General features: G+C 57.7%; 3 protein-coding genes across 3 annotated transcripts; all 3 read left to right on the top strand.

Moving 5' to 3' along the window:
* Positions 1-45: 45 nt before the first annotated feature.
* Positions 46-7,773, top strand: ZGPAT (zinc finger CCCH-type and G-patch domain containing). The gene is made up of 6 exons (XM_080354627.1): positions 46-1,081; positions 1,802-1,935; positions 2,665-2,823; positions 3,820-3,951; positions 4,825-5,242; positions 5,687-7,773. Exons 1-6 carry the CDS (start codon positions 438-440, stop codon positions 5,823-5,825), a joined length of 1,626 nt encoding a protein of 541 aa, XP_080210753.1. The 5' UTR covers positions 46-437; the 3' UTR covers positions 5,826-7,773.
* A 2,420-nt stretch (positions 7,774-10,193) lies between these two features.
* LIME1 (Lck interacting transmembrane adaptor 1) lies at positions 10,194-14,499 on the top strand (the record flags this gene model as incomplete). The annotated part of the gene is made up of 6 exons (XM_080354681.1): positions 10,194-10,355; positions 12,247-12,392; positions 12,925-12,976; positions 13,056-13,143; positions 13,321-13,745; positions 14,101-14,499. The coding sequence occupies 6 exons, from the start codon at positions 10,194-10,196 to the stop codon at positions 14,497-14,499; spliced, it is 1,272 nt and encodes a 423-aa protein (XP_080210807.1).
* A 4,661-nt stretch (positions 14,500-19,160) lies between these two features.
* On the top strand, positions 19,161-24,472 carry SLC2A4RG (SLC2A4 regulator; the record flags this gene model as incomplete). Its single annotated transcript, XM_080354546.1, has 8 exons — positions 19,161-19,286; positions 20,706-20,914; positions 21,741-21,850; positions 21,931-22,175; positions 22,532-22,632; positions 22,740-22,980; positions 23,065-23,144; positions 23,241-24,472. 8 exons carry the CDS (start codon positions 19,161-19,163, stop codon positions 23,350-23,352), a joined length of 1,224 nt encoding a protein of 407 aa, XP_080210672.1. The 3' UTR covers positions 23,353-24,472.
* Between the last annotated feature and the right edge of the window lie 2,630 nt (positions 24,473-27,102).

Raw genomic sequence — 27,102 nt, 5'->3', positions numbered from 1 at the left:
ATGGAGTGTCATGGCGGCGGCACAGTAGAGAAGGGGGAGCGGAGGGGTGAGCGGGGTGGCCGAGGCAGGGACGGGCAGGGAGGTCACTGTCGGCCCCGAGGTGGAACGACCGCGTCGTGAGTGCCGGGCTGAGGGAGGAGTGGTGCCGTGTGTGGGCCCGGTGGGTTCGAGCGGGCGTCGTGGTGGGGGAGAGCAGGGCAGGGCCAGGCCCGCTCTCTCCTCGCTCTCTCCTCGTTCTCTCCCATCGCCTTTCGCTGCCTGTTCGCCGCAGGAGCATCGCCTGGTCCCTCCCGAGGGAAGTAGCGGGACGGCGGGGTAGATGGTAGCTCCTGCGGACAAGGGCTAGTTGTCCAAAAAGTTGCTCGTCTTAAGTAAACACTTTGAATGTGTTCTGAGTTTCCGGGCAGGACGCAGTTGAACAGCCCTTTGTTTTGCCGATGATGGATGAAGAGAGTCTGGAAGCCGCCATCCAGACCTACAATGCGCAGCTGCAGCAGGTGGAGCTGGCGCTGGGGGCTGGCCTGGACCCCTCGCAGCAGTCAGACTTGATTCAGCTGCAGGAGGATTTAAAGCAGCTGATAGAACTGACCGAGTCCAGCCTGGTGTCTGTTAAAAAGAGCAAACTCCTGGCTACTTTAGATCCAAATGCCTCCTCCTCCTCCCTAGCAGGTCTGGAGTCGGGCACCACCCCAGACAGTTCTGCCCAAGATGAGGAATATGCGGCTTTTAAGGAAGCGATTGCTGAGCTGGGAACTGATGAGAAACTTTCAGCTAATAACGATGTGATATCTAAAAAAGATGATGATGAAACTGATGACAAATGTGAATCGAAGTACAATGAAGAGGACCCTGACAGAGAGGAGGAGGAGGAGGAGGAGGAACTGAGCGGGATGAAGGTGAAAGCCCCTTACTACAGTTCGTGGGGGACCCTGGAGTACCATAACGCCATGATCGTGGGGATGGAGGAGCTGGAGGACGGCAGCGCGGGGGTCCGAGTGCTGTATCTCTACCCCACTCACAAGTCTCTCAAGCCGTGTCCTTTCTTCCTGGATGACAAGTGCAGATTTAAAGAGAACTGTCGGTAAAAAAGAAACACGGGTGGGAGGGGGCTTGTGGCTGTCCCGTAGCTAAAGACCTCGTTCAAAGGGATAAAGCTCCTCTGAAAGTGCCGTGTTTGGCTTTTGTACCAAATGACATTTTGCCTTTATGTTTTTAGAACATGTTATGGTAAGTGGTGGTTTGGCTGTTTTCTGTAGATTAAATGGAAAAAACCCATGGGGAAAGTTAGAGAGGTTTTACGTAATCAGTTGAATTACTAAATTAATTACTATTTTAAAATAAACCACCAAAGCTTCTATCAATAGCGCACACGTTCCGTTTGCACAGAGGTTGTAGAGCCTCCATCTTTGGAGATCTTTAGAACTTCCCTAGATAAAGCCCTTGAGCAACTGGATCAGTCTTTGAAGGTGGTTTCACTTGGGGCACGAGATTCGACCAGGGACCTGCGTGTCTGTGCGATCTGGTTTATCTCAAAGGATCTGTGAGACTTTTTACTGGATGTGTCACTGGCAAAGCTTAATTTTCTGGAGTGGGATGTGTACTTTGTTACGTGGCTTAACTAATACATTTAAGATGAAAAATGAATAACTTGTGTGATGAAAACACAGTAAAACTTGCATAATTACTGGTGAAGATTCACCACCGCTGACAACTTATTTGTATTTCCTTTAAGGAGAGAAGGCATTTTTATTTAAAATGTTTTATTCAAAGGAGATAATTCCTCTCCCGTCTCCCCCGGCAGGTTTTCGCACGGCCAGGTGGTCTCTGTGGAGGAACTTCAGCCATTCCAAGAGCCCGACCTGAGCGCGCTGGGCGTGGGCTCAGCCTGCCTGGCCAAACACAGCGACGGGATCTGGTACACGGCAAAAATAACCGGTGAGTTGTGCCAGAGCGCGCTTTGCTGGGATTTTGGGAACACACTGAAGTGAATATAAAGCTCAACTATTTTTGGTTAAAAAATGTTGACTATGTAACCGCATCCCTAAACTGAAAATCTTGATGTAGCTGAGAAAGTGCTCTGATTTTTCTTGGACTTGGGAAGAGAATAGGCTTGGAAATAGGAGACTGTGTTTGACAAAAAGGAGATGGAAGAGCAGGAACATGGAAAGCAAGTGACAACATTAACTGCACTGGCAGGGAAGAGGCAGGTGTTGCAGGAATTCACATACATATTAGGTTAGAATTGCAATAATCTGCTCTTTTTTAAACAAAAGCTGGGGAGGAGGCTGCTGGTACAGCCTTCCCTTTGTCCTGGAGGGAGTGAGGGTTTAGTCTCTCCTTTCATCTTTCTTTGACTATTCTTAGGTCAGAGAGGAGCAAGTCTTAACTTCTCTTTAATCCCATCTTACTTCATTTTTAGAAATCAACCTTTAAGTGTCAACACAGGCATTGTGGAAATAGGTTTTCATTGCAGTGGGTGCATTTCCCTCACAGACAGAAATCTAAAGCACAAAATAGAACCAGAATTTTTTAAAACACACATTCCTTGGGCCTTTCCCCTCTCCCCTGTCAAGTCCATCGGAGCAAGCTCTGCTTTAGAAAGCACTTGGCTGGTTGCATACTGGAGCCTTACTGGAGCTCTTGTCCTCGCTTGTCCTTCCGTAGACATCGACAGTGGTTACTACACGGTGAAGTTTGATTCCCTGCTGCTCAAGGAAGCTGTGGTGGAAGGAGACAGCGTCATTCCCCCGCTGCGCAGTGATGACGGTGCCTCGTCTGCAGAGTCTGATGAGGACAGCGTCGATGATTCGGGTTACGCTAAAGGTGAGAGTGGGGATGGTGTGAGTGAACGCAACTCGTGATCCAGGTCTGGGACCTACTGAGTTGCCCTCCTGGGGCTTTCGCTGTAAGTGTCTCACCCCCTGAGAGCAGCTCAGCTCTCTGTGTCTTTCTGAAAGACAGAGAATGGTAATGAGCTCTTGTGTTGCAATTGCAAACAAAAATATTTGTTTTATGCAAATTACTGGGCTAATGAAGGTTGGAGGTTTCCATGGAATGCCCAACTCAAGAAGGAAGAGGGTGTGATGTTTTAGAGCCGAGTTCCGAGCTCTGAGGCGGTTTCTTATGTGACTGGCTGAGCTAATGGGTGAGTTGGGAGATTTCCTCATCTCCAGGAGCTCCATGTAGCTTCACAAGAGCGTGAGACCCTCGATGGGGTCACGGGAACTGCTGTGCTTTGTTTTACTACTGAAAGGTGACACAGAGCCCCGGTGTCTTCTCTGGGGTGGCACAGACAACACTGTCCCTGTGCTAGTGCCACAGTTACGTCACAGGGACAAAGTTGTGTCCTGGAGCTCTTTAATTTAACCTAATAGAGATCATTGGATTCTAATGACACAAAATTAGTTCAGTGGCCTAGAGGAGCCTCATACCAGAGACGTGAGCTGGAGGCCCATAAATCCTACCTGCCACAGTGCCAGACTTTACACTGATGACACATGTTGGTCTGTGTGACCATCCGAGAAGAAAGGAAAGGAACTGTAAAAACTTCTGGATGATTCTGCCTGGAACTAGGAAGTGGAATGTGCATTAAATCAAGGGAAGTCTCTCACTGTGTAACTCACTGTGCAGCCTTTGTAAAAGGTGACAGCTCAGTGGAACCAAGGATGGGTGGAGGAGCTGCTGAAGGATTTTAGGGTGGGGAACACATATCGTTCTGCCTCATGCAGGGTGTTCATGCTGTGTGGGTGCCCCAGATGAAGGTTTTTATGTAGCAACTTTGTTTCTATGTTTCACTGGTTCTTCTCTTCTGTGCCACAGTGATAGATTCGGGAGTTCCAGAGAACGGGGAATGGACCCCCGCATGCAGCTCCTCTTTCGGGGGCTGGGAAGCCCATACTCGTGGTATTGGCTCCAAACTCCTTGTTCGGATGGGATACGAGTTTGGGAAAGGTAAGGGGAGAAGGTGACCTGGTGGTATGAGGGCCTAGCTGCCTCGTCACCTCCATCTGGTGATGGACCTTGCAGCTGGTTAAGAAAATGGAGATTTTTGGATGAAGCTAAACCTGTTATTTGCTGAAGAGCCTGTTCGATAAGGCTCGAGCTGTGTGATGGATCTCACGTGCCTGGAAGTGATAGAAGGAGTGAAGGTTTATGGTTGGACTTGATGATCTTGAGGGTCTCTTACAACCAAAATGATTCTATGAAGGAATAGCTGTTTAATTGAAGTACGGGCATATGTGTGCACCAGGCCCTGTCTGGTAGTACTGGAGGCATTTGGAACCATGGTCAAGTTAATGATTAAAGCCATGAGAACTCTCCTTTGAGATGTTCAAAGGCTTCAGGTAGAAGGGAACTGATCTCTGAAGCTTCTGATGTCTGTGTCAAAGCATCTCCTGTCTCTAGACACAGACTTCAAAGCCTGCTGAACCAGCTTCTCGCTGCTCAAGTTGTACCGAGCCTTGGGGGCTGTGGGAGGCCAACTGCATTTGTCTTGGGTTCCCCCAGAGGAACCAAACCAGTTTTAAGAAGAATCTGGCTCGAGAAGCTGAGAACGTGAGGCTGAGCCTGGTTTCACAGAAACCAGCCTGACAGATGGCTTCAGGCTTTTCATCCCAGATCTGCTCTGGAAGGTTCCTGTCCCAGCACCCGTGTCCACCGTGCTGGGGACTCTGCTGCTCCCCTCAACTGGGCTGGTGGTTACAGCCTTTTGTACCTCAAAAGCCGTTTTGTTCTGAGCTTGTGACTGTCAGCGCGAGCTTGTGGTGGGGGATCCCTCAGAGGGGATGTCCTCACTTGCGGTAATTGCGTGCTGTCTCTCCTCAGGGTTAGGGAAGAATTGCGATGGCCGAGTGGAGCCGGTGCAGGCTGTGGTGCTTCCTCGAGGGAAATCCCTCGACCAGTGCGCTGAGGTGCTGCAGAAGAAGAAACTGGGAAAGCTGGACCCAGGCAAATCGGGGAAATGCCGAGCAAAGGGAAACGGCTCCGGACGGTCCCCTGCGGGCGGCCGTAAGCCTCCCCGCAACGTGTTTGACTTTTTGAATGAGAAGCTGCGCGGGAAGAGCGCTGGGGAGAAGGCTGGAGGGACAGCACTGCCTGCAAGGAGCAGCAAAGAGATCTACCGTGCCAGCAAGAGCAGCAGGAAGGCCCTGAGCGTCCGACTCCTCCAGACAGCAGAGAAGATTGAACAAACGCAGAGGGATATCATAGGGATCCAGCAGGCCCTGGAACGCAATTTTGGACGGTAGGAAAACATTCTTCTTGGGGGCTGCAGGATGAGCTTTTGGGAGGGGGTGGGCTTGAAATCGGGGAAGAAAAACCATTGGAACATATCTGAATGAGATGGAAGGGGAAGGAAGGAGAGAGACCTTAGCACATGCTGTGGACCAGTGTGAACCCTGGCTAACATATCTGGGGTCCATTGACCAAAGTTGAAGGTGTGGCAAAGAGAGGAGCTCTCTGAGGGAAGGTTCTGGAACCCTTGTCATGCCTGTCTCTGCAGCGCTGCTGTCGAGCATCCCAGCAGGGCGTTTTCTCGCCCAGGTTGTGCTGAGCATCAGGTTCCTCCTGGCTTTCAGCAGGTCACTTGCACTGATCCCACAGGAAGGGGCAAACCTTCCCGAGATGCTGACAAGCTGTTGATCTCAATCACGCACGATGACGTTGCCGTGATGCTTTTTGCTTCCAGACACAGCGTTGCTGCAGCTCGGCTGGAGGAGAAGCTGGCAAACGCACACAAGCAGCTGGGGCAGCTGCAGGCGCAGGAGGCCAGTCTGCAGCGGGAGCAGGAGAAAGCCGACACGCACAAGAAGATGACGGAGTTCTGATCTCTGACGAAAGCGTTTGACCGCGGGGATGGTCCCTGTAGCTGTGGCCTTGGAGCCTGGCTGAGACATCCTGCTCCTCTGGGTGCCTCAGGCTGCCCAGCCTGAAAACTGGTCTGAAAAGCAGCAGTTTCTAAAAGGAGGTAGTTCTGAGCTCTGTGGCGAGGAGCACACAGCCACCCAGCCTGAGAGTGTTCAGTGAGCCTGGGCCTTGTGGAAGGACCAGCTCCAAGAAATAGGATTCTCTGTTCTCTCGCACACTCTTCCCTCCGTTACCGCTGCTGTGGCACTTCCATCCTGAGCACGTAGCTACTCGGGTGGTACCACTGGTGGTACAAACCAGCTGGGGGGGCTCCCAGCACCCCACATCCTGCCGGCACCTGTGGCTTGTGTTTGCCACCAACTGCCATCGCAGGCGAGGCAGAGTCCCCAGCACATCCCAACAAAGCAGAAAAGGCTCATGCTGGGTGAAAACAACAAAGGCAAATTGCTTCAGCTGCTCTCTGCCTTCTGTTTTTTGCTGTGGGGTTTATCTGAGAACTCCATTTTCTGGGGGAGCGGTTCCTTGTAGCCCTAGAATAGGCAGAAAACGGGCAGCGTGGAGGTGGGTACGAGCAGCCTCGAGCATCCGATTTCATCACTTTGACTGTCACAGCATCCCCAGGATGTGCTGGAGCCCAGCTGCTTGGTATGGGAAGCTGCGTGCTTCTGTGAGTGCCAAAGGTGGGGGAATAAGCAGAGTAGCAGATTCCCAAACCTCCTGGCCAGGAGCAACCACACAGGGAACCTGGTGGTTTTTGCCATCGTTATGCAAGTGTTTCTGCCCTGGGTGGCTCACTGAACACAGGTCCTTTGATTCAAAATCCTCAGGATGCAGATGCAGGTGAGAGTTGCCCCCGATGGGTGCAGAGATGCGGTCTGTGCGTGCAGTCCCTCCCCGCAGAGCTCCAGGCTCTGCTGGCAGCAGCAAGTCCCATTCCCTGCGGTGGGACAGTCCTTGGCCAGGAGGGGTGGCTTCTCCCCAAGGCTGAATTCTGCGTTGGTGGCAGCCAGCCCTTGCCCCAGAGGAGATGGTGGTTTCATCAGACTCTGGTTCTGGTTGGACTTGTGTATTGTAGGTACTTTAAAAAAAAAAATAAATAAATAATTATTTGCTATTTCATGCCAGTATCTTAAAGACACATATTTTTCTTTATCTAAGAAATCAATTTCCTTTTATTCTGTGAGTCATTTTTCTAATGAAAAGTTTTGCTCCTTTGGTGCCACTTTTTTTTAATCTGTTCCTAAGAAACTTCTAAAGCTGTTAGCCTGGGCTTCACCTCCTCGTAGGGTCAGGCTGCCAGACTCACCAGAAGAGGTGAAAGGAGATACGATCAGAGTTGTTGATGTCATGTGGGATTTCGCATGGCTGCAGACACACCGCGGCAAACCCAGAGCAGCAGGAAAAGTGAACAAGATGAATGTCTGCGGGAAAGGTGCTGAAGTGAGTCCTGGAAAGCCCCCGTGGCTCAGTGTGGATGTGAGAGGTGCTGTGAGCTGCCTCGAGCGCTTCAGCATCCGTTGGGTTGTAACTAAATTAATCGCATTGTCTTAATTGTTCTAATTTATGTTCTCCACACGCTGGGCCTAACTGTAGGGTTAACCAGCTCAGTGTCCTTCACGTGCAGGTGACTGTGTGTTCCCCGCACTCGAGTGCTGACGAGGATTCATGTGCCCGGCTCAGCACAGGCACTCTCTGTCTTGGTTTGGTTTGTTCTCTGACGCTGTTTAACATCATTGTCTCTGTAAGAATTGGGTGTATTAGCCCTGTGCCTTGGCAAAGTCGTATATTGACCCTTCCCTGGAATTTCCACAGCCTCACTTGTCAGACCCTGATCCGAATGGCTCCTGCCTCCTGCCCAGGACAGTTCACATCCCTGGTGAATAAAGCTGGTTTTTATTTTTTCCCCTCCCTCTTTGTAAGGTGTTGTTCATTTGCAAGGTAATGATGGTACGTGGCAACCCGTTCTTCCTTTATATCCCCATGGGCAGGGAGCCGGCACTCAAACCAGCCGGGCGGGGAGCGGAGGCCGCTCTGGCGAGCCGGTGCTGCAGAGGCAGCGGCAGCAGCCCGGGCGGGGAGGAACCCAGATGTGCTGGGTGCAGCAACCGCGTCTGCAGGAAGCGAGCTGCAGTGTGCGCTGCACGGCAGCTGCTCAGCCCTCCACTGAAGAGGAGCGGGAGAGCTCGGATCGGGATGTCTGAAATGTTTGGGAACTCCTGACGAGGAGTCACTCTGCGGGTAAAGGCAACGGGATTCTCCAGGTTGGCTGGCAAGGAAGAGACATGACCGGGTTCCACTTCTTCGTACTCATCAGCTTTTGAGCTTCTGCAAAGTAAGTGGTGGTGGCAAACTTGGGTGTCTGCAACTAAACCAGGGGGTGAAAAAATACTTTAAACCCCTGGATCTATATAGAAAGGGCAGCACTGTTGGAAATGCTGCTGCGGCTGTGCGGGCAGGATTCCTGCACTGCCATGGGGAAGCATCGGCCACATTAAATGTTGTTGGCTGCCAGATTTGTGCTGTTTAATGCTTTGTCGCTCTGGAGGCATCTGGCCTGAAGAAGGAAGAAAAGGTGCTTGGTCCTGGCAATGCTGCTGGGGACCCGTGGCTTGAACCTGGAGGCTGAGCGGGAACCGGTTGCTTTCCCGGTGAATGAATTGCCGAGTTCGGAGGTGCGGAGCGTTGGTTTTTCAACAGAAAGATTTCCAGTTGTCTTGTGGGAGGGGGAGTAGATTTGTTGTTTGCATGTGGAACAGCCCTTGCGGAACTGCAGCACTCCTGGCTGCAGGTGAGGAGGCTTGAGAGAGCGTGGCTGTTGAAACACTGTCTTCCATAAACCCGAAATGATGTAGAAGTGCTGAATTTGTGGCGAGAAACCCACTACGGTAGGCAGGTGATTGTGGAGAAAACCTGCATTTTCTTAATCCCCCCCCTCTGGATTTTGGAACCTGGCTGCCCGGGGTCCTGCTGGGCCACTGTCCTGCTGGTGGGCTCTGCTGAAAAGCTCTTTTTCAGCTGACAAGGGCATTTCTCTGCCCCAGCGAGCGCATTTCCAGCTATCATGGGGGGGCGGGAAGAACAAAAAATGCTGAAACCATTTCAGCCTCGGCCAAAGCCACACGGTGTGAACAGGCGGGTCCGTTGCCTCAAGGCTTTAAAATGATATTTTCTCAGAAACCAGTCCAGCACATGAGTGGCCATCAGAACCGCCACTAGAAGCGTGTGTCCAACTTTTGTGACGTTTGGGTGCGGTGTTCAGAAATATAGTTGCTCCTTCCTAAACAAAACGCCTCCCAAGGAGTTTGGTGATGAAATCTGTCTCTCCTACTGTAGAAATGTGAGTCAAGTGGGTGAGATCTTGTGCCTGCTCCATGTTTGAAATAGTCTTAAAATGTACTAATTGCATCCCATGTTGTGGGGCAGGTTCGGTGCTGTTAACTGACTGTTATGGGGCTTTCGCTTTTCATCACTTTGAAAAGCAAAAAAGCTCCACTTCTGCTTCTTGGGGCTTCTTTTGGTGCAACTCCCCAGGGTACCCGAGCTGTGTTTGCTGCAGCCGCGCTCACAATCGCGGGTGGAAATCAGCTTGCAAATACATTTTTAGTAGTTTCACAGGCTCTTCTCTGTGTGTGGTTTTATCTGGGTAGATTAATCAGGGCCCAGGCGCTGGCAGCAGCGCTCCATTTTACACTGGATTTAATCTTGTTCTCATCAAACCCAGCCGAGAAAATTTGTGCCTTCTGTAGGAGTCACGAACCCGCTGTGTTTGTCACGCCTGTGCTGGTGTCGCGACGGGGAGTCGTCCCCTCCTGGGGCTGTGGGTGTCACACGCTCTCGTCTTCAAAGCCGCCTTGGTTTGCGGGGCGGCACGTTACAAAATGCCGTCTGCTGAGTCTCCTGCCCCAGAGAAGAACCCGCGGCCAGCAGGTAGATGACTTTATTGGCAGGAAATGCAGGTGTACCCGTCAGAAGGTCTGTTGGACACTTTCCCTTGCAGACAGCCCCGTCCTGCCTGAGTGGCTTCAGGTGCTGGGTTCTCATCTCAAATTGGTAATTCTGAGAGAATCAACGTGTCCCCAGAGCAGCTTCTCGCAGGGGCTGCTGAGCCCAGGAGAGCTGCACCGGGAATTCATACATGTCAAAAACCCAGGAGCAGCCCCATACCCCCCGCACGAAAGTAGGTCAGAAGAATTTCTCTATATTGATAGAGAAGTCTCTCCATTCTTCAGTCTTAAAAATTCAGGGGTGTAAAATCCACCCGCTGTGGGATGAGCTGCCCCGTGTGCTCCTGCCTCTGTGCTCTGAAAGCTCAGTTTGATGCCAACATAATGCCGTCTCGCAGCTATCACACCCCATCAGAGCTCTGTCCGCCGGACCCCGAGCTGCTCAGTTCTGCCCCAAACAGCCACCCCTGCGCCCCACGATCCCATCACGCAAATGAGCTGAACGAGTTCAGCGAGGACCAGCTAAAGCAACAGCCCGTGTTGCAGGTAGTCTGTGTAATTAATGTGTGCGCAGACAGAAAAGCAGTTGTTGTCTAATTAAAACATCTTTGGAGAGGAAACAGCCTTCCCTTCCCAGCTCTGATCTCAGCCAGTCTGTCCAGCCCGGTTAGTCCCCACAACCTCTCTGTCTCACTTTCCATGTTGAAATACTTGCTCTCCGGGGGTTCAGACTTCAGTCAGGGAAGTTTCCAAAGCTGTGGGAAGTTCTCGGATAAAAAGGTGCGACAAGTGGGCACAGACTTGCTGGTTATTGGGGAAAGATGCGCCAAAGCCACTGCATTGGGGTGCAGGGGAGCGAGCCCGGTGCCCCGATGGGCACAGACCGCCTGCTCGCCCCGGGGCTGCTGTAGCACCCGAGGCTCAGCCGGGCAGGGCAGCTCCTCGCCAGAGCTCAGCTCGTCTTTGTCACCCGGACTAAGAGATGTGAGCAGGTGAGTAAGCGGCGCTCGGTGCTGCGGGGTGTCAGTACCAGCCCTGTCCTGCCTTAGGACACTGTCCTGCCACTGGCCGCATCTGCATCAGTTACCGCGGCTTCTTCAGCTTGTCCCCGGGCTGGGACCAGCCTGCGTCCCCCTTTGTCCCCAACGTTTTCCGGATGCTGGTGCAGATCTCCAGTAGCACAGCAGCCTTTTTGGGGACGGCGCGTGCACAGAGCCGGGAGCAGCAGCCGCCGTCTTGACGCTGGTGCAGGTGAAGTGGGGTCGGGTTTTGCTCTGGATTTGCAGCATGCTGAGGGCTGAGCGGGCACGAGGATGATAGGGTGGGGTGTCACCAGAGCCCCCCAGGAAAGGCGTGGGATGCTGATGGGCTGGGAGCATCATCTCTTTGTGTCGGGCTCCCCAGCACCTCCGCGCCACTTGCTCTGGCCTTGCTGTGGCTGCTGTTTGCAGGGAAGGACCTTTTTCCTTGTACAAGGCACAGGTAGGGCGCTGGCTTTGGGCAAGGCGCGGCTTTTCTTTAGGCAGAGGAAAGCGGTTGAAAAATCAGGCATTTTTTGCTCTTCGTCGCAGCACCAAGTGGCTGCAGAGCCAGGGTTGTGGTGGCAGAACTGGTGCTTGGTTGTGATCCTGGATGGTGATGGGATGCTGCCGGGAGCGACCCGGGTTCCTGTGAGAGCAGAAGTTATACTGGGGGGGTTTGCAGGGCTGGGCTCGGCCCCCGGGACATCGCCGTGCGAACGGGGACGGCGATGACGGCATTGCCATCGCTCCCACCCGGGATTTTCTCCCCAGTGTCTCCACAGGTCTCATGACACAGGGGTTGGGGCCAGACCCATGGGGCTCTGCACCTATGGGGTGCAGAGCCTGGGGTGCGAGGAGGAGGAGGAGGGAGGGGGGCGGCTGTGAGGCTGAAGCTCGCCCTGTTTCCGGGAAGCTGAGTCATCTGTTTGCCCATCCAATCTGGGTCACCCCACAGCCAGTGCTGGGGAGCAGTGCCACCCCCATCCCGCAGCCCAGGTCAATGTCCTGAGGTCCCCAGAAAGCAAATTGGCACTTTTGGGGTGTCCCCAGATGGTTTTCAGGGCCCCTGGGGTATCTTCTTTTCAACATCTCAGGTTCAGCTTGGGAGCGTGAGTCCTGTTAGGTTGTTGCTTTTTTTCTAAAGGAACCAAAACTGGGAATTTCTCCCTGTGGGTGGCAGAGCACCTGCTGTGGGGCAGAGCTGAAGAGCTGTCACAGGGACCCTGGGGAGGGCAGTGAGGGCCAGAAAATGGGACCCTGCTGCACATGCCCCCCAAAGCATCCGGAGAACCCCCCAGCCCAGGGGCTGCTCTGTGGGGGTCCCAGCAAGCCCTGGGGACCACAGAGCACCAGCTTGTGCCATAGTGAGCCCAGTAGCCCCTCGCTGCACCCCCACTCCTGTTTTCTCTCCGCAGAGCTCAGTCCCGCAGCGGTGTTGGACACATCTCCCCATGGCTGGGGGTGGGGGGCTGGCACAGAGCCCCCTCCTCCCCGCCGGCGCTGCCCTGGCCCTGCTCGGCCTCCTGGTCTACCTGGGTGCCCTGTGCGCTGCCTGCAGACGGTATGTGCTGCCTGCACACAGTATGTGCTGCCCGCCGCCCCTCTGCTTCCCCTCCTGGCGCTGGGGACGCTCAGTGGCATTGGGGACTCCACAGGGAGACCCTGCGTGTGTCCATCCTGCGCTGGGACTGCTGGGATCTGCTGCTCTGCTCGTCCCAAACCTCCAGCTGCAGCCCCAACACAACCCTGCCTGGGCTGATCCTGCACCCCTGGGCCCCCCCAGTATCCTCCTGTACCCAAAAGAGCTGGTCCCAGCTGGGGACAGGGACATGGCCTCACAGAGGCATCTGTGGGAAGGACGGGGATGCCAGGGGTGATGCCGGGGCGATGCCAGTGGTGCCTGGCACAGCTCAGGGGGTGCAGGGTGCAATCGAGACCCCCCCACCCTCCTGCAGGGCTGGCAAAGGAGCAGGGTGGTGGGTTTGGGGGTGCTGCTGCTCTGGCGAGGGGCACATGGCGATGCTCATCGTGGCCAGGTCAGGGTCCTGGGGTGTCCATTCCCCAGCCTGGCTCAGCTCCACTTCTCCCTGCAGCAAGGGCAGGAGGAAGAAGGTCCCTGCGGATGGGGTGAAGCTGGTGGACGAGGTAAGTGCCTGCTGGGGGGGCAGGATCAGCGGGGGAGCTGCCGGCAGCAGTGCTGAGGATGCTCGTTCCCCTGTCGCAGTCCCTGCTCAGGCAGACGCAACTGCGCTCGCTCAGCAAGTCGGACACAAAGCTGCACGAGCTGTACCGGGTGAAGGGCAGGAACGGTGGTGAGTGGCCGTTGAGCTGGGGGGGGTGGGGGGAACCAGTGGGGACTGGTGACCCTTGGCGGGCACCTGCAGTCCCCACATCACCTGGCGAGCGCATCCCAGCGTGCACACCTGTGCCGCGGTGCCCGCACGGGCTGGTCCTTGCTGCATCCCCCATGTCCCCCCATCTCCCCGCAGCCCAGCGGCCGGCCAGCCTGGATTTCCCCTGTCCCACGGCCCCCCCGGCCACCGGCTCCCTGCACAGCTCTGGCGTCAGCGTCCTCCTGCACCGCGAGCTGCCCCAGATCCCCATCCCCGAGTCCCCAGTTACCTCCCCGGCCCCTGACCAGACCTACTCCAACCTGCTCTTCACCCCGCTGAGGAAGCTGGTGCCTGATACTGTGTACGAGTGCCTGGCGGTGGGGGGGGAGGATGCCCCAGTGCCCCCCATGCCCACTGGCACCCAGGGATCCCATCCACGTGCCGGGCATGGGGCGGCCGATTACGCCTGTGTCCACAAGGTGAAGAAGACGGTGCCTGCAGAAGAGCAGGATGGGGCCATGGCGGGAGCCCCTGCAGCCCCTCAGTGCTGGGGCGGCACAGGCGATGCCCCCCAGGCAAAGGTACGGCTCTTGGGGGGCAGGGATGGGCATGGCGCCGGTGCTGCAATCGCTGGATGGGACAGTGGGGGACCACAGGATGTCCATGTTTGGAGCAGAGTGTAAATCAGGCTGTTGCATTTCCAGATGAGCTTTTTGGGGCCAGGATGGAGCTGAGACCCCAAGGGCAAGTGATGCCCACAGTGCTGGTCTCTGTGCTCTGTGAAAGGCTCACCGAGTCACACAAGAAATGGGATCTCCAGTGGAAAATCCACTGCTGAGACCCTGCCGGGGGGTGTGGAAAGCTGGGGGGAAAAGGGCATGGGGATACCCCACAGTGGGCAAGGATTGTCCCTGAACCCCAACCCTCCTTTTGCAGCTGGAAGACATGTACTCAACAGTGTGCAAAGCCACCAAGAAGAAAACCCAGGTCTCCCCGTCATCCCCGAGGGCTGCGAGGGAGGTGGGGGCTGGGTGGCCACCCCCGCAGCGGGAGGAGGGTGCTTCGGGTGGGTGCTGGTCCCCAGCAGCCCCCCCAGACCCCTGCTACGAGTCCATCAGCGATAGAGCCTGGACTGCTCAGGGCCGCGGCCCCGACCCGGACTATGAGACCGTGGACGTTAACTGGAAAAAGGCGGCGAAACGGGACAAGCCCGGGAAGTCCTGCACCCCCGAGAACCTGTACGAAAGTGTGGGTGACGTTTGGGCGGGGGAGTCCCAGCGAGCGTCCACCAGGACAGCAGCCAATGGGCTGGAGGTTTATATCACCAACCTATAGCATGCCCTGGAGCGGGGTCTGTGTCGCCAACCCACAGCATCCCCTGGAGTGGGATCTGTGCCCTGGGGTGATCCCACCCCACTGGCTTTCCCAGGGGTTGAGCCCCTGGGGCCGGGCACACATGAGCCCAGCGCCTCTTGGGGTGGCTGTGGCGCTGTAAGTGCTTTTTGTATAGATTTTATGTTACTTTTCTTTAAGTGTCCTTGTCCCGTCCCCAGTGCCAGCAGGTTCACATCAGGATGCCCTGAGATGGGCAGTTTTTGGGTCCTGGTGTCACGCAGGAGCCCAGAGGGACAGGGCTGGCACTGCCACTGGGATGGGAATGGGGTTGGGACTGGCTCTGTTTTGGGGTGGTGGTGTCAGGGCTGTGGGCAGGTCCCTCTCAGCAGGTTTATGCCATGAGTGAGGGTCTCTGCCTTGGGGGGAGCTGGGCCCCATCCAGCCCCCAAAAGCCTTGAACAGCTTTGTTCCCATCACTGAGTGTCCCTGCTAAAGGGGAACAGGGACCAGCCCTGCGTCTTGGTGTGAGGCCGCTCCTGCCCCCATCACCCCCTCCCGCCTTTGGGACACATGCAAGGGTGCCTCTCTGAGCAGCCATCCCCCAAACACCATTAAAAGGCTGAGAGGGGATTATTATCCTTGTCAGGACAAAACTCTCTTAGACTGGATCTAAACTCCCAGTTCTGGTGGCAGGTGCTGCTGCTGCAAAGGCAGCAGTGCTGGGAGAGCGGTTCTGGTGCAGCGGAACTGTGAGCGGCTGCACCCGCCTGCGCGGAGGGTTTTGCACCTCGGAGTTGGGGATGTGTAACCAGCAAGAGCTGCTGAAATGGGGTGGCTCATCCTGGAGCTCTGTGCAGCGACAGAGTCGGAGCTGGGTAGGTTTGCACGGCGCTTGCTGCTCGCTCGCCTCTGTGTCGCTCCCAGGGGTGCTGCAGCCTTAACGGGTGCTGAAAACGCTCAGGAGAGCTGGATGTGCACCCAGAGCCATCGGACCCTGGGAAGGCTCAGACTTTCCTCTTCTCACCACTAAGAGTTCGTCATCCCTGCCCTGAGGGGTGCGCAGTGGCCTGCAGGCAATGTGCCTGGGGGTGAGATGTGAAGGCACAGGGATGTGGGTGCTGCGCTGAGGGTGGCCCTGGTTGCAGTGCAGCCCCTCGGGGTGCAGCACAGCCGCTTCCCATGGGTCTGGCTGAAGCTGCTCGGCCTCACGGTGCCCTGGTGCTCGCCGGAGCTGGCTGCGCCATGCAGCAGGCAGGCAGGAAGCCACGTGCCTTCCTTCGGCAGCTTTGCCTCTCCATCGATGCAGGCAAAGAGGTTAAAAACAAAAACAAGGTGCTCAGCAAAACCCACTGCAGGCTGAAGATGTTAAAGCTGGGAGGCAGCTCAGGCACTCGTGCTGCTTTGTCAGTCTCACACTCGATGCCAAACCACAGCCGCTCGAGATAGAGGAGCAGCCCCAGCAACTGCTCCCATCCCCCTGCCAGATAAGGGCCCCGATAGACAATGTCGTGGGGCCGCTGGTCCCTGTGCTGTCACACTCCTCCTGCTCCCCTTGCTCTGCCCCAGCCGCATCCTTCCCCTTCTCCCTGTCTCCATCACCCCATCCCAGGGCCACATCCCTCCTGCACCACCTGAATCCCTGTGGAGCTGCTTTGGGGCTGCTCTGGCCTCGTGCAGGATCATCATGTCATTGTGGAACCAAAGCTACATCACTCCTGGGGCAAAATGGGCCCTGCGCTGCCTGTGGGGTTGGGGTGTGGGTACCACTGTGCTGCTTTCTGTGTGGAAAGGCAGGCTCAGCACACCACGAGGCTGCCCCCGTGCCAGGGACACTTCTGCTCTCACTGAGCTGGGGGTGGCCAAAGGATCTCCCAAATCTGCCCCTACAGCAGCAGAAATGTGCCGTGTGTAGGGGTGCCTGCTTGCCTGGGATTCCCGTGCTGCCCACAGGGCTCAGCAGAGCCAGACTCACATTTAAATGAGAGAAAACTGCTCAGTCCTTGGGGCAATGGAAAATGTGCCCAGAGCCCTGGCTGGAGGCTCAGAAACTGCGTGGTGAATGAAGGATCCATCCTGGAGCATCACTTGGAGTCTTGTGATCTGGCCAGGAAGACTGAGGCCAGTGTCGGAGCAAGAGGAACAGGTAGGGCTGGGAGCACCACTCTTCATCCCTGGAACAGTGGGTGCTGGGGCCCCCAGGCTGCAGGGTCCCTGCTCCTCCCCGCCAACTGGGAGCCCATGGGAGGCCCTGCTACCTGTCACGCTGCGAGGGGACGGTGCTGCGAGGGGACAGAGCTGTTGGAGGACGGTGCTGCAAGGGGCCATTCCTACAAGGGGGAGCGAGCAGAAGCCCAGTGCACACTGTATGGTGCTGCGCTCTGCAGGGTGCTGCACGGTGCTGCATTATTTATTGCACGCTGCATGGTGCTGTACAGTGCTGTATACCATGCTGCACACTATATGGTGCTGCAGACTATGGGGAGCCACACCCTGTATGGCTCTGCACCCCAAATGGCTCTGCACGCTCTATGGCCGCATGCAGCACAGGGCTCTGCACCCAAACGGCTCTGCACCCCATGTGGCTCCGTCCCCTGTACAGTCCCATACCCTATGCAGTGTCACACCCCATTTGCCCCTGCTCCCGTTATGGCCCTGCAGCTCTGCACCCCCGAGCAGGCAGCTTCAGAATCACAGAATCATAGAATGTCCTGAGTTGAAAGGGACCCAAAAGAATCATCGAATCCAACTCCTGTCCCTACACAGGGCAACCCCAAAATTCACACCAAGGAGGGACAGGCAGGACGGGTAAGGCCCCAGCTCCCTCTGCAGCATCACCCGGCCAGGGTGCCCAGGTACCACAGGGGCGTCTCCCAGGGGTGTCACCCTGCAGAGCCCCCCAGCCCGGGCAGGGGTCGGGCTGGCGGCACCGGAGCCGTGTGTGAGTGGGGGCGATGCCGGCGGCAGTTGCACAACTCCGGAGCTGCTGAAGCCGCCAGCTCAGCGCTTCGACCGGCGTTAACGATTAAACCGGAGCGGGGGGCGGCCGGCGGAGCCACCGCCCGGGTCCCGGTTCTCACCACTCCGGGGGGGCAAGAGGCGCCGGTGATTAACTCCTCCAGGACCGCGGGGCCAGAGCTGCGGGGTGGGGATGAAGGCGGCTCCGCGCTCCTCCTCCCCCGCGGCCCCGCCAGCCGCCGGGGACGCTCCCGGTCCCGGTCCCCGGCAGCACTGGCACAGCCGGGGCAGGTTTGGGAACCCGCGGGTGCCCCGGCTGCTCCCCCGCAGGGTGCGAGGGGACCCGGGGTGGCCGTGCCGTGGTGACACCCGCACTCCGGCCGGGCACGTCGGGGCGGGTTTTTTCACGCTTACGAAAGTGCCCGGGCCCGGTGCAGGGCCGAGGTGGCATCTCCAGCCACCCCCGAGGGCAGGGGACAAGAGGTGGCCAAGCGCCCCGGGACTCCTCGGGGGACCAGCCCCCCCAGGGCGGGGGATTCCCGGGACGCCGGCCCCAGCACCCCCGGGGCCCGGACCGCGGGAATCCCCCGCCCGGGGCTGCCGGCGGGACAGGCCGGGGGGGCAGACAGACAGCCAGCCACACGGACTCTGTCCCGGCCTTCGGGCTGCGGAGCGGTGAAGCAAACAGCAGCGGCGCCCGGGGCGGGCGGGGAGCGGAGCATAGCGGGGGCAGCCCGGGCACTCCGGTCCCCCCAACACCCGGTCCCCCGAACACGCGGTACCCCGATCTCTCCGGTGTCCCCCCCCCAGTCCTGCCATTCTCGGTGGCTTTTGGCAGGACTGACCCAACCCGTGCGGGGCCGGGGATCCTTTTCCCTCTGGGAACTACTCTCCCACCCCCAAAATTCCAGCTACTCCCCCGGCAAAGACGGTGTAACTATCGGGGAACCCTATAGCTGGTGGGTGAGCCCTATAACTTCTAAAACTTTGGGGGGACCCCTATCGCTTTTGGGGTGCATAACTTTGTAGAGAGCCGTGCAGCTTCTGGAGAACTCCCATGACTTCTGGAAAGCCCAGTAATTTATGGGAGGGGCGCAACCTTGGGGGCAACCCCACAAGTTATAATGCTGTAAGTTTCAACCCTGTGACTTTGAAGGAGTCGCAGGAGTTTTGGGGATCCTCCGAGCTCGCAGAGGGCCCGTACTTTAGGGACGAACCCTTAATTCTGCCCTATAATAATAAACCCAGAACTTTTGGGGGACACTCTGCAACTTTCGGGGAGCCCCGACTTTGGCGGGGGGGGGCGGGAAGCGACTTTACCGCCAGTCTCCGAGCCCCAAAACTAACGGAGGGGCCTGAACGGCCGGTTCAGGGGGTGGGGAATGGAGCGGGGGGGGGTCGGGTTTTGGGGGCCCCGCGGGCAGCGCGCGGGCCGGCGGGAGGGCGGGGCGCGCGAAGATGGCCGCTGCCGGCGGGGGCGTGTCCGGGCGGGGGCGTGTCCGGGCGGGGGCGTGTCGCGGCGCGTAAAGTGGCAGCGCGACGGAGCCAATAAGAAGCGGAGAAAGCGGCGGTCGCGTTCCAACCCGGGCGTCTCGACCAATGGCGGGGAGCGCGGGGGGCGTGGCCTGGCCGGCGCCGACACCGGGCCGCGCGCGGCGGAGCGCGCTCCCCCGCCGGGCCCGGCCGCGGCCGCCGCCGCTTCCCGCATGGAGCCCCCGCGCCCGCCCGCGGTGCCGCTGCCCGCCGCCCGCCGCCGCCGCCGCGACCCTCCGCCGCCTCCTCCTCCAGAGCCCGGCGGCGGCGGCGGCTGCGGCGGCGGCACCGCCCCGAAGGTACCGGGGGCGGCGGCGGCGGCGACCAGGGGGGAAGCCGGGGGAGGGGGGGGGCGGTGACAGCTGACAGCGGCCCGCCCGAAACTTTCCCCGCCGCTAAAATGGCGCCGCTCGGGGACAAACTTCGGGGGGGCGGTGGCCGGGAAGGGGGGCACACACCCGCTCCTCCCGCGCTCCGGTGGGATCCGCTGGGGCTAGCGCGTCCCCCCCGGTGGGTCCCAGTCCCGGGGGCTCCAGCCTGGGACCTGCCCGCAGAGGGATCCGTCCCGGCGCTGGGGAGATCCCGGCGGGATCCCCGCTGCACACCCGGCTTGGCTGCTCGGTCAGGCAGGGGGTGGGATCCCGCTGGATCCTGGGGTGGGATCCACTCCCTGGGTGGGATCCACTCCCTGGGCTTCCCTTCTGTGCTCCCAGCTTGGCAAGGGCCGGGGGATCTGCTCCGTGCTGGCACCGTGGACGCCCCTCCCGTGGAGCAGCTGGCTCGGGTGATCTCTGCTGGATCCCAGCCCCGGGGAATCTTATTGGAATCCCTGGAGACGGATCTGCTCAGCTGACCCACTGCTGCTGTCTGGGGGCAGCCCTGTCTGCTCCCTGCTCTGCAGAGCTGCGGGGAGATCCCGGCTGGATCCCAGCTCTGCCCCAGGAGATCTGCTGGTAAGGGATCTGCTGGAGAGGGATCTGCTGAGAGCCAGTGCACATGCTGACAGCACTGCTGTCCCAGAGCAGCCCAGTCTGCTGCTGTGGAACTCAGAGCCTGACTCCTGGGGATCTGCTTGGGATCTGCCTGGATCTGCTCAGTGCTGCCACGCAGCTGGGGACAGTGATCTCTTGGAGCAGATCCCACCTGCTTCCTGCTCTGCAGAGCTCCAGGGAGATTCCTGCTGGATCCCAGCCAGTTGGGATCTTCCAGGAATCTGTTCCCTGCTTCTCAGGGGATCCCCATGCAGCCCCAGCCCCAGGGAGATCACCTGGGATCTGCCTAGAGTGGGATCCCCTTGGTGCCGGCGCTCAATCAGAGGGTGCTGCTGTCCCCGACTGGCCTGGTCTTGGCAGAGCTCAGTGGGATCCCCGCTGGATCCCGGGTGATGTCAGAGAGGGATCCGCTTGGTGCTGCCGCCCTGGAGCCACCCTGTGGGAGGTTGTCAGGTTCCCTGGCTCTGTGGAGATCCCTCCCGGATTCCCCTGCGGATCTGCCCCAGAGGGATCCACTGGCTGGCGCAGCCTCGCAGGGGGATCCTGGCTGTTCTCGCCTCTGCAGAGCAACAGGGGGATCCTGGGGATCTGCCATGAAGGGACCCACTGAGTGCATGTCAGGGTCGTGCTGCAGCCCTGCCTGGAGGTGCTGCCGAGTTTGGGGGGATCCCCACGGGATCTGCTGCTCAGGGGATCCCTGCTGATCCACCATCGTCTCTCCCGCAGGCTCCGCTCCCCTTCAGTGGCCGGAGGCTGCCGGCGGGAGACGAGGGCTGGCTGTCACAGCCCGGGGAGCCGCTGTCACAGCCCGGGGAGCCGCTGTCACCACCCGGGGAGCTGCTGGCGTCGCGGGCAGCGATGCTGCGGGTGCTGGACGTGGGGCTGGAGCGGTGCCTGGCGCTGCACTCCGCATACATCCCCGTGCCGCGACACAGGTAGGACCACGGTGGGGAACGGCGAGAACAACCAACCTGCCAAAACAACCTGCCAAAACAACCTGCCAAAACCTCCTGCCGGCACCAGCTGTGCCGCGGGGAGCCAGGAGGTTTGTTCCAGGAGGACTTTGGCCGCTGGTCCGCGGTGCCGGGGGCTGGGGCCGTGACCGGCCGGCTGTGCGCGGCAGCACCGAGGGCTCTGCCCGGCGAGAAGCCAAGTGCCACAGCTGAGCTTGGCCTCGCCGGTGCTGAGCACCTGAGCACCGCAGCCGCTCGAGGGCTCGCAGAGCATTGCCGTGTTTCTCCATCCCCGCAGCACAGGAGATTTGCAAAATGGCTTCTGTTTTCCTGACCTCTTGCTACTGCTTTTTAAAATTTTTTTTTTTTTTATAAGCTTTTTTATTTTTTTTTTCCACTTGAGGAAGTCGTTTGGCCCCAGCTGAGCAAAAACCCCACGTTTCTCGGCATCGGCGGCAGGATGCAGGTGCCGGTACCCTCCGGTGCGGCACTGCCCACAGACTCAGGGTTCCCCCCCGAGTCCCCTGGAGTGACAAACAGCAGTTTTGGCTGCCTGCCTGCGCCGCTGCCTGTACCGCTGCCTGCACTGCTGCCTGTACCACTGCCTGCACTGCTGCCTGCACCGCTGCCCTGCAGGGTTTCCCGTCTGGCCCAGGGTGCTGAGGGAGCTGGAGCACCCATGGGTGCACAGACCTGACTGCCATGGGGGGGGGGGGGGGGGGGGTACTGGTGCCATGGAGGGGGATGCAGGGGGATGAAGGGTCCTGGGGGGGCTTGTCCCTCCTCACCCCGTTGCTCTCGCTGGCAGGAAGCTCTCGGGCAAGGCGGGCATCGACGAGGTGATGGCAGCCGCGGTGCTCACCAGCCTCTCCACCAGCCCGCTGGTGCTCGGACACCCGCCCGCCACCCCCGCCCCAGGTAAGAGCACGTCCCTGTCCCACCCACCCCTGGACACGTGTCCTGTGGCAGGACCTGACCTTCCTCCTCCTCCTCGCCAGAGCCTGGCGGTGACGTCTGGAAGGAGGTGCCCGCCATGTCCTCCAGCTGCAGCAGCAGCAGCAACACCAGCGGGGACTGGAGCTGGGACCCCCCCAGCGACCGCTCCACCCCTTCCACCCCCTCGCCCCCGCTCTCCAGCCACGTCCCCAGCGCCTTCCTGCCCGCCCCGCTGCCGGACGAGGGCCCCGACGAGCCCGACGGCACCCACTTCATCTTCGGAGAGCCCGTCCCACGGAAGAGGAAGGTGGGATGGGGATGGGGACAGGGGTGGTGATGGCGACAAGGTCAGGGGTGGGAATGAGCTGAGGGATGGGGATGATGGTGGGTTTGGGGATGGGCTTGGGGATCGAGATGAGGGTGATGTTGAGGATTGGGGTGACAGTGGGATTTGGGATGGGGATGAGGTTGGGAACGACAATGAGGATGATGTTGAGGATGAACCAAGGGTTGACAGTGAGGTTGGGGATGGAGATAATGATGAGGTTGAGGATGACAGTGATGATGGGGATGACACTAGGGTTGGAGATGAGGTTAGGGACGGGGTGACGCTGGGGATGACACCAGAGACAGGGCTGCCAGCCTAACGTCTCTCTCCTGCAGAACTCCACCAAGGTGATGTTCAAGTGCTTGTGGAAGAGCTGCGGCAAAGTCCTCAGCAGCTCCTCAGGGATGCAGAAGCACATCCGAACCGTGCACCTTGGGTAAGCGCTTGGGGTCCCCCTGGGCACCCCAGGCCCCCCCAGTGTCCCCTGTAGGGTCCTGCCATGGGGGGAGCGACCTCCCCAGCCAGACCCCGCTGTCCCCGCAGCCGCAAAGCCGACCTGGAGCAGAGCGACGGCGAGGAGGACTTCTACTACACGGAGCTGGACGTGGACGTGGACTCGCTGACGGACGGGCTCTCCAGCCTGACCCCCGTGTCACCCACCTCCTCGGTGCCACCCGCCTTCCCCGGCCCCGAGGCGCCGGCGCCGCCAAACCCCGACCCCGTGCTGGGTGCCCCCCCGGCTCCCCCCGGCCTCTGCCACGTCCACACCGACCACGCGTACCAGGTATGGGGATGGGGGGGCGGCCGCTGTCACCATCACCCTCTGGTGACACCGAGCCGTGACACGGACTGTGTTCTCCATCCCCAGGGCTGCCCGGCGCCCCCGCGGCCACCAGTGCCCCCCGCCACACCTGCCCCGCCACCCCCCAAACCGCCCTCCATGCCCAGGTGAGCCACCACCACCCCCACCCCATCCCCTCCCCTCCTGTCCCCGTGTTCTCCTTGTGACATGTCCCCGCTGTGACATGTCCCCTCTGCCCGCAGGAGGCCGCGGGGGGAGGCCAAGAAGTGCCGCAAGGTGTACGGCATGGAGAACCGGGAGCTGTGGTGCACGGCGTGCCGCTGGAAGAAGGCCTGTCAGCGCTTCCTCGACTGAGGCGCCGCCGCCATTTTGCACATTTTGCACTCGAGGTGCCTTCGTGCCCCCGCCTGCCGCCACCACCAACCCGGGGCCCCCCCGGACTCAGGGAACGGCCCCCCCGAAAGCTTTATGCACACAGCTAGCCACCCCCCGCCACCACGGAGCTTGCCCCCCCCACTTTTTTTTCCTTTCAAAATAAGCTAAATGTGTGTCCCGGCCCCCCATGCTGGCACCGCGGCGGGGGCTGGCGGGGCGGCCGGCTGCTCCCCACTCCCCGTGCCGGGTTGGGGACCCCCTGGGGCCGGGGGTCCCATCGCTCACATAAGCTGTGCCTGCGGCCGGGGGGAGTCTCGGAAAAGGGGGTGTCCGTTCCTGCCCCCCCCAGGGGGACCCCAGTGCCCAGGGCAGAGGTGGCACCTGCCCCCCCGCTCCCCGAGGGGGTTTTTACTCTTTGTACCGTGTTTCTCTATTTTCCGTACCGGCGGGGATGCCCGGGAAGTGCCTGCAGGAACGCGCCCATTTGCACTAAGCCAAACTGCACAAAGAGGTTTCTTTCTTTTTTTTTTAAGAAAAAAAAAAATTTTTTCTTCGTTTTTTTTTTTTCCCCCCTTTTTTTCCCTTCGTGTGTTTTTATTTTTTAAATAAAATATATAAAAATGCGTATTTTTAAATCTCACCCAAGGCCTGAGAGCGCAGCAGCCCCGCGGCCGCGCCATGCTCCAGCCCCAGGGGGGTTCTAAGGGGCTTTTTATCTTCATCCCCCCCTTTTTTTCCCCCATGTAAACCCCTTTTTCCCCCAGCCCCTTTCTCCCCTCTCGCCCCATCGCTCGCCTGCCCAGGCAGCAGCTCAGGACCGGGTTTGGTGGGTCCCGCCGGCCCCTCCTCTCCCTGCGCCCCAAGCGAGGACGAGTGGGATGGGGATGCAGGGGGAACGTGGCGCTGCCACCCAGGACTGTCCCAGGGTGGGTGTCCCCCCCTCCGCATCAGGGTCCCCCCTCGCGGGGGGTCAAACCGCTTCGGCCCCATGGGCTGGGACGGGCTGTGCCAGGCCGGGCCCCCGCTCGCCCCCCGGGGACATAATGTGTCGGATCCAGAAAAAGAAAATAAATATTTGGATTCTTTTTTTCTTTTTTAATTATTCCTGTTCTTTGGTTGCTTTTCAGACGGGCTCTGCAAAGGCAGGGGGGGCAGCCCCAGGCCTGGTGCTGTCACCCCCTCTGTCCACAGGGATGTGCAGCCTCCTGGCAGCGCTGCAAAAAGGGGTGGTTTAATTTCTAATAAACCCCCCAAAAATAAGGAAATAGCTGCCAACACAGCGGGTTGGGGGGGGATGAGCCACAGGGATGGTTTGGCATGGGGAAAGGCAAAGGCAGCGACACCCCCGGGTTGGGGCAGGGGGGATTATGGGGAGCAGGGACCCCACAATACCTCAGGTTGCAACCCCCAGAGGGCACCGGGACATCAGCCCATTCCTATGTGCACGATGGAGGAGAACAAAATATATACATTAAATAACCAAAGAACCCCCCCGCAAAACCTCAAAACAAATAAAACCCACAGCCAAATAAACCCACAAAAACCACCGAGGCAAAACTGTAGCAGCAATTTCCCAATTTATTGAAACTGATTGATTTTTGCAAGTGTGTCTAAGCTAAACCCCATCACGAGCTCTGTGATCGCAGGCACACGGCCCAGGAACCGGAGAGCAACTAGAAAATAAGGTCATTATTTACCTGAACTACATGGACAGAGCATCAGTACAACACAGCATGTTCTCCCCCGACTCCCGGGTACTCAAACCTCCTCCACCTCCCCCAAATATTAAACACATCTTCAATACAAACACAGGTTTATAATAATTAATATAAAGTCAGTATAATATAGAATATTCCCAGCAAAAAAAATAATCAACAATCCTCAAACACTGTCCTTTTTTGTTTGTTTGTCTGCTTGTTGATTTTTGTAGACAGGTTTAAAGCACGTTGAAAAATAAATATATATGAAAGCATACACACAGCACTCTCACTACGCAGAACCGAAAAGAAAGGCAGAAATTCAAAACACAACATGGAATCTAAAAAAGAACCATTAAGTATGGCTTTCTTAGGAGTTGCACATGTCACAGAATGAGCTAAAATAAGGTTATCTTTCATAACGTTGCAAAAAATTCCAGTTTTTTGCATTATTTTCATGGAGTTTCTTTCCTAAGGGGCGATGTGCAAAACGGGGATTGTGGGGGTGGGGGCGCCCGGGGGCTCAGCCCACGAACCGAGTCCCGTCAGGACCCCAAACCCCCAGCCCCAAGGCGGCTTCGCTTTGGACCAGCGGAGTGTTGGAAGGCATGAGTGGAGAGAAGGAACGGAACGCTACAGAACGGACGAAATAGAAGCCTTTTGTAGCCCGAAACACCAATTACTCGATTAAAAAGGGAAAAGAACAGTCACTTCGCAAACCCTCACGGCACACATCCCCCTCTCGCCTCCCCACAAAGTCACCGCAAGGCTTTAGCGTGACTTTAAACTACACAAAAATGGGTGGTTTATGATTTTTAAATGACACTTTTTAGCGCTAAATTGCCGGAAGGCCACGCCAGAACCTCGTTTGTGACGATATTCTCTGATCCCACCCCAGCCCCCCGGGGACGCCGCGTCCTTGGGGACAGGGACAGGTCGATGCCATCGCGCCCCGTTCTGCGCGGGACGGTCGCAAAGCGGCTCCAAACGCTCTTTTTGTACCCCTGGCACACTTTTGGATTTAAAACCATGAGGATAATGGAGAAATCCAGGGAGGGACATTTACAAGTAGATACAAAGACTTAAAAAACAAATGAATCACACGTTATTGAGACTGAGTGTATCAATTTTTCACCTAGAAGGGAGTTAAATTTTGGAAACTAAATCTGTATATATATACACGCGCACATATATATATATATATATATTTAGAAAAAATTAAAAAAAGGGAACCTCAGTGAAATATACAAAGCCCTGAAGGGAAATACAAAGACAAGACACTAGAGGCTACTCGAGCTACCGCAGGACAGAAGGGGCTGGATTGCCGGGTTTGGTTGTATCTCCACACGTTTGCATAGGCAGCAGGTCCGGGAGGAGCCCCGGAGGTCGCGGCGAGTTTTATAAAGTTTCAGCACTAAAAAAAAGCCCAAATTCCTTTTTTTTTTTGAACCCAAGCGCCTGCCGGAGCACAAGTTTAAAGACTAATTCCCGCATTTCCAAATCCGCACATCTCCACCAAAACAAAGCACTTAGAATACACGGCCGGTGTTAGAAGGATTTTATTTGGTATATATAGTGTTTGTTAGTAATATAGAAGCATGTGCTGATTATACCGGTAACATTGTAACAGTCGGTTTTTAGGTGGATTTTATGCTTTTCTCTCCTTTTGAGTTATTTTTTTGCATCCTCAGCTCAAAGAGCTTCCAAGCGGCCCCGAGAGCCTCCTGCCTGCCCTTTGGGAGAATGGAAAGAAACAAAAAACACTAAAATATTTCCAAAGGAACTGCCAAGTAAAGCTGAACACCCCAAAGCTCCGGCTGTAAAAGCGGCGTCACCCCCGGGCGGGAGGAAGAGGAGGGTTGAGCCCATCGCCTGTTCCTCCTCGCACGGGGACGACGGCAGCGCCGGACAGACGGGCGAGACGGAATGTCACCGAACACACGGGCTCTGCAACAGTTTGCCTTTTAAATCTTTTTTAAATAGATTTTTACATATAAAAAGCAAAGCTACAGGTTATCTTTTAAGTACTGTA

This window comes from Nesoenas mayeri, assembly GCF_963082525.1.
Source record: "Nesoenas mayeri genome assembly, chromosome: 16".
Taxonomy (NCBI): Eukaryota; Metazoa; Chordata; class Aves; order Columbiformes; family Columbidae; genus Nesoenas; species Nesoenas mayeri.
Note: the sequence above shows the minus strand (reverse complement) of the source record. Positions and strands in the feature narration are given on the sequence as shown.

What these genes read in the sequence shown, in the direction of transcription:
- ZGPAT (XM_080354627.1), top strand. Translation starts at nt 438, where the DNA reads ATGATGGATGAAGAGAGTCTGGAAGCCGCCATCCAGACCTACAATGCG. An exon ending in TGATTCGGGTTACGCTAAAG is followed by an intron (nt 2,824 to 3,819) that starts GTGAGAGTGGGG and finishes TCTGTGCCACAG; the next exon opens with TGATAGATTCGGGAGTTCCA. An exon ending in CTGGAACGCAATTTTGGACG is followed by an intron (nt 5,243 to 5,686) that starts GTAGGAAAACAT and finishes TTTTGCTTCCAG; the next exon opens with ACACAGCGTTGCTGCAGCTC.